The sequence below is a fragment of the Vigna unguiculata genome, chromosome 5, assembly GCF_037176805.1.
Source record: "Vigna unguiculata cultivar grain cowpea cultivar isolate G323 ecotype 2 chromosome 5, ASM3717680v1, whole genome shotgun sequence".
NCBI lineage: Eukaryota > Viridiplantae > Streptophyta > Magnoliopsida > Fabales > Fabaceae > Vigna > Vigna unguiculata.
Genome location: NC_140796.1, coordinates 21,457,965 through 21,464,550, shown reverse-complemented (window position 1 = coordinate 21,464,550; position 6,586 = coordinate 21,457,965). Strand labels below are relative to the sequence as shown.

The 6,586-nt window shown below is 40.6% G+C and overlaps 1 protein-coding gene across 1 annotated transcript; it reads left to right on the top strand.

The window, feature by feature from the left end:
- The first annotated feature begins 240 nt into the window (after window positions 1-240).
- Window positions 241-681, top strand: LOC146886227 (uncharacterized). The gene has a single exon (XM_085673352.1). The coding sequence runs from the start codon at window positions 241-243 to the stop codon at window positions 679-681; it is 441 nt and encodes a 146-aa protein (XP_085529478.1).
- Window positions 682-6,586: the final 5,905 nt, after the last annotated feature.

Here is a 6,586-nt window from a genome sequence, read left to right as displayed (position 1 = left end):
AGATTACATGGTGTGCCGAGGTTTACCTCGAGGTTTTGGCAGTCGTTGCAGAACACTTTGGGCACGCAGTTGAGAATGAGCTTGGCCTACCATCCTCAGACGGATGGCCAGTTTGAGAGAACCATATAGTCTCTGGAGGACTTATTGAGAACGTGTGTTCTGGATCACCTCGGAACTTGGAGTGATGTGCTACCGTTGGTGGAGTTTACTTATAATAATAGCTACCATTCCAGCATTGGGATGGCACCTTACGAGGCCTTGTATGGCAGGAGATGTCGAACTCCTTTGTGTTGGCAGCAGGATGGGGAGGCTGTGGTACTTGGTCCAGAGTTCTTACAACAGACTATTGAGAAGGTAAGGGTAATACAGGATCGGATGCGTGCAACTCAGAGTCGGCAGAAATCCTACGCAGATAAGAGGAGGAGGCCACTTGAGTTTGAGGCGGGTGATCACGTATTCCTCAGAGTTACACCTACAACAGGTATTGGGAGAGCATTGAAGTTGAGGAAGTTGACCCCTCGATTCATCAGTCCATATCAGATTACGAGGCAAATTGGACCGGTGGCGTACGAGATTGCATTGCCACCTCACTTGAGAAACCTACACAATGTTTTCCACGTATCACAGTTGAGAAAGTACGTGGCGGATCCTACTCAGGTGCTGGAGCAGGATGATGTCTAGGTGCGTGAGAATCTGACTATTGGAGTGGGACCGGTGAGAATTTTAGATTCTCAAGTTAAACAACTCAGAGGGAAGGAGATTTAGACCGTGAAGGTTCTCTGGGACGAGGCAACCCAGGAGATGACGTGGGAGATTGAGGACCTCATGTGGAAGTCTTATCCTCATCTCTTTACTGGTAAGTCTTATTTTCGTGGACGAAAACTTTAAAAGGTGGGGGTAATGTAAGACCCGGGAAAATTAATTAATTAAATAATTAATTAATTAATAAATGCGGGAGGAAGGCGTCTTTATGACATTAATTGTTGTTTAATGTGACGTGGAAAAGTACTAGCTCATGTGGTTGAGAGTACTTGATTTGTGTGAGAGGACTTGGGTTTGAGTCCTATGTATGCCAATTATGTGTTGTTGTTTTATGCTTTGTTTTATTAATATGTAAGAGTGTGGAACTTGAAATGTAAACGTATGTTGAGTGTGTATATCACCGAATGTGAATTGGCATAGTGGTTGTGCTTTGGCCTTATGAGTGGAAGGTCATGGGTACAAACCTTGGTGGGCAAAGAATAAGCTTTATTTTTGGTAGCTATTAGTTGTGGTATGAATGTGAAGGGCTAAAGAAAACCTAGCAGAAGGGTAACTATTAGGTGCTGAAAAATCAGTCAAGAAGGGACTTGAATAGCCATTAAGCCCACGAAATTGAGAGTGTGGGCAGAATTTTGGGTGTGCGAGGGCTGAAGCAAGAGGGAGGAAATTTCCAAACGAACAATTTCAACGAAATCTTTCAATTTCTTATTTTACTATGTTCAACTCTATGTATTCCTCTATCCGTAGAGTACATTGAATGTACAGAAATGGCTATAACAGAGTTTCTCTTATTCATATTAACAACAACTCTAGGAGGAATGCTTTTATGCGGCGCTAACGATTTAATAACTATCTTTGTAGCTCTAGAATGTTTCAGTTTATGTTCCTATCTACTATCTGGATATACCAAGAAAGATGTACGGTCTAATGAGGCTACTACGAAATATTTACTCATGGGTGGAGCAAGCTCTTCTATTCTGGTTCATGGTTTCTCTTGGCTATATGGTTCATCCGGGGGAGAGATCGAGCTTCAAGTAATATGTGTATGGTTCTGTGTCATGGATTTCACAATTGATTTTTGTTTGGCATGAAATTCGTGTATAATGTGCAGTGCTTGAGAGTCTGATTGGTTTGAGGTTGTGTGCATAACCTTGTGATGCATTATATAATTAGAATGAGGGTTTTGGTGTTGTTATTTTTGGGTTATGGCCAATATGTGGGTTCAGAGGATTCAAATGTGTTGCACTGCATATATATATATATATATATATATATATATATATATAGGGCTTTGTTGATGATACAAATTGATTGAACATGTTTGGTTACGATTTGGGATTGGTTTGGGTATGTTTCGAATGATTGTGTGCGTGTATAGAGGCAAAACCCTGCAAGTCTCGCCCAAGCGAGTCCATCTCGCTTAAGCGAGAATTTGCAGAGCTACTCTTATGATTTAAAGGTCTTGTAGCTCGTCTAGGCGAGCTGTGTTATTGTTGAGCGAGTGACACTCTCGTTTAGGCGAGAGTGGTTCGCCTAAGCGAGATAGCAAGGAAATGTTCTCATATTGAGCGCGATTTCTCGTCTCAGCGAGGGTTTGTGGGTTTTGAGCAGACCAGGATCTCGCCCAGGCGAGGTGGCCTCGCCTAAGCGAGATGTCGTAACCATGTGTGATGCTTTGTTTGCGTTTTAGCTCAGGCGAGTTGGAGATGGGTGTTTGGGCGAGAGATGATCTCACCTAGGCGAGAGTATCTCGCCTAAGCGAGATAACGTGGTGTGGTCTCTGCTTTAAGCTCGCTCAGGCGAGTTGGGTTAGCCTAGGCGAGGCTGAGAGCGTAGTTTGGCGAGGGGTCCCTAGCCTAAGCAAGTTTATGCGAGTTAATGTGTTTCATATGTTTGTGAGTGTGTGTTTTGGTTGTTTATCAAAAGGATGGATTGCATATGCATGTGGTGTGATGTTTGGGCTTGAAGGACTAAGTCCAATAGGGGTCTGGGATCTGCTTGGTGGTTGGACACATGATGGCCATGGAACTGGTTGAGTTCCTGTCGGCTACTAATGGGCGAGGAGTCCTTAGTATGGTGATTGCATGTGTCGGGCGCACGATGGGCAAGGAACTGTTATGTTTCCGTCGGCTACTATTGGACGAGGAGTCCATAGTATGGTGATTGTGTGCGTGCCAGGGTCCAAGTGTGAGACTTGGATGTTTTACTATAGACGAGAAGTCTGTAGGGCAGGACTATGAGCGGGATAGGCTCATAGGGTTGGACCACAAATGAGTTAGTTTCGTGGGGCCACAGGGAAGTCCCAAGACTTAGTTGATGCATATGACTCATGAAGGACTATGAGGTCATGGTTTGGGTGATTTGGAAATTATAAAGTTAGTTATGTTATTTTGGGTTGGGAAACATATTTATATCATGTTTTGTTTATATATGTTGTGCATAGCTCACCCTTTCTGTGTGTGTGTGGCGATGATTGGATAACTTGTTATTCGGGAGTAGATGATGTGACAGGTGGGCCAGGAGACACTTAGACGCGGAGCGAGGGCTACCACGGGGATAATTTTGTATATGTATATAGATGTTTACATTTTTAGCTTTGAGAAAATTATATAATCCCTTTGGGAGTCTTTTACTTTTAATTCGGTTTTATGAATTGTGGACTCCTGAACTTATGGATTTTAATTTTTAAAGTTTTTAAATTTCCCGTGTTTTGGGAAATAGTTTATATTAAATGCAGCACTTGTTGGATTTAGAACTTTTATTTATTTAATATCAGTAATATTCCTTAGGGATGTTACACCTTTCATTACCTTCCAATGTCCATCTCCAAAGGTGGTGTAATGCCCCTCATCATCCAACTACACTATAGATATTAAGTTTCTCTTTAAGGCAGGAATATGTCTGACATTATCCAAAGTCCACACACTTCCATTAGAGGTTCTGATATTGATATCACCTCTTCCTATAATATCAAGAGATTTTCCATCTGCAAGGTAGACCTTCCCAAACATTCCTAGAATATAGTTAGATAATAGTTATAAGGAAGGTGTAGTATGGAATGACGCACTTGAGTCCATGTCGCAATCGGAATCGCGACGGGAAGGCGAACCGAAAAAGAAAACGGGTTTAAAAAGAGATCGAGAGTCGCCACCATAGTTATTTCTAGAAAACTATAGAAAACCATAAAAATAAGACAAGTCTGCGAAAAAACCAAGGTTTTGGGTTCGGGAGTCGGTTACGCGTAAGGAATGTGTTAACACCCTACAACGCCCGCCCGAGGGCGGTACCTTTAATTAAAAATGCAAAGTTGATGTGGTTTTCAAAATGTTAATTTCCCCCAAAAATAACAAGACAAAAATGTTAAAAGAAACAAAAATATTTTTTTAATTTTTTGGGCCCAACAAGGATTGAGCTTGGTCCTACGTATTGTCATTGAAAATGAGAAATCAAGGTTACGTAGTTCTTTAAAAGCTTGTTTGTTTGAAAATGTTGATATTTTCATATTTTGAAATTTATATTTTTTGGTATTTTGAATTACTTGAAAATATGTGTCACACGACGCAAGCGGTCAGACAGACACGAAAAGAGAAAGAAAAACTATTTTTGGTATTTTTGAAAATGAGTGTCACACGGTGCGAGCGACCGGACAGACACAATAAAGTGAAAGAGAATATTTTTCATTTTTTAGATTTTTTCTATTTTTTTTTGAAATTTTTAATAATTTTCAAATATTTGGTTTTCTAGGAATAAAAAATAAAATAAAATAAAAGAAAATAAATAAATAAATAATAAAAATAAATAAAAATAAATAAATAAATAAAAAGAAACAATTTAATTAAGAAGGGTGAAAGTGGAAAACAAAAATATGAGGGTACATGAGTAGTTAGTGGGGGTGCACAAAATAGATACAACAACGGGCCCAAAGACAATAAACAAAGACGAAGGAGGTGCAGGATTATCACATGTGGGAGTGCACAAAGTAAAAAAGGAAAAGTATGATGAGGTGTGTTTAGTAGAGATGGGAGTGCAACAAGTATAATATAAAACAAGCCCAAAAGTGACAATAAAAATGCAGAGGGAGTGAGGTCAGTAAACATGATGGTGCAAGAAGTAAACAAAACTCAACAAAAATAGCGCACAATGACATAAGGGTGTGGGTTAGTAAAAATAGTGATGCCATCAGCAAGGAGGTGTATGTATAATGAAACAAGGGCTGAAAAAGTAACAACAGTAGTGTGAGAACATTAAAACAGTGGTGTAGAAAGTTAATAGAGTGTCCAACCCAAAAAAACTCTTAAACACAAAAAGCAAAACCTTAAAGAGAGTTTCTTCTCCTTCACACCACTCTCACTCACGGCCAGAGAGCCTCACCCACTCATAGGACCAACAAAACAACACCCACCTGCGTTGCACCGTTCCGGCAGGCCAGGGACGCCGGCGACGATGCTGACCATCACTCACCGGCGACACATCTCTTTCTCCTTCTCCAACGCGCGATATAGTCCTATGGCCAACCAAGAACAAGCTGCCACACGATCTTCGTCAGCCAAAGTCGTCGCCGGCCACGTCGTTTACCACCGGAGCCTTCACCGTCGATGGCAAAAGCCACCCCTTCTCTCCTTCTCTCTCACGAGATCGACGTCCGCGCTAGGAGTTGCCATCACGCGTCTACTGCTCAAGAACTGCCACACCCGTGGCCACTGCACCGCGTCACTGCCGTCAGAGATATCACTGGCGACATCCTGTTCCATTCAAAACTCCGAATCGTCGGTGGCCTTGCCGCCAGCGAGGGTTTCTACTCCTTTGTTCATCTCTCTGCTGTGATTGGTTGTGGCTGATTGGAGAAGATAAAGACTTGAGTGTTTGGCACTGGAATTGGGGTTTCGGTTAATATTGTTGTTAGATGAGGGTATGAATATGGAGATGAAAGCCAAGCTCATTCGTGTGCGAGTTGTGTGCGAGAATGTGAACTTGATAATGGTGAAAACAGATCCTAGAAATGTTCACAGCTTTGGCTATTTCATTGGATATGGAAAATGATGAGGATGAGTGGTTTTACAGATGAAGATCGAAGTTTAATGTTTAATGGATGTTTGAAGATTATGATTTGGGATGGCTGAAGGGTACATGAAGAAGATTACGATGGCCACGATGATGGTACGAGAGCGATGAGTGCACGATGATGCTTGGTTTTGGTGTAGCATATTCCATTTTTTAGACTCAAACAACAATAACCAGCACAATATATTTGACTATAATCCAAAGAGATGAAAATCATGCATATTCATATTCACAAAACGGTATTGAGGATGAAACACACCAACACATCAAGCCTAACATAGGAATCCATCATGCTCCCTCAAACATTCATTTATTTAAGATCAGATTTATTCAAGACTTGGTGCATACCTCTTGTAGTTGCTTGCCCTCACCCCTTCTGCTTTGGCTTATGCATTCTCTCTAATCCAGTGCCTTGAGTGCTTTTTTCCCCCTGTAGTAAAAAAAAATAGAACCCCTCCTCTCATGAATCTTCCTCTTTTTATTATGTAACTATCTGCACCTTCCAATCTCGAAATTTGGGATAAGGCTGAGAGCAGATGTTGCTTCCTGCTCCTTCAACCATGATAGCACAGCAGGCATTGGTCTGATAACAGAGAGACCTTACATTACCTCTTTCTTTCCCTTTTTCCTTTTCTTTTTGTTGTTTTTTTTTGTTTCATTTTTTTTTTACATTTTTTTTATATATATATTTTTTGAAAAAGGAATAAAACAAAATAAAAAAATAAAAAAGTAAACAAAATATGATTAAAATCAAAATTAAAAA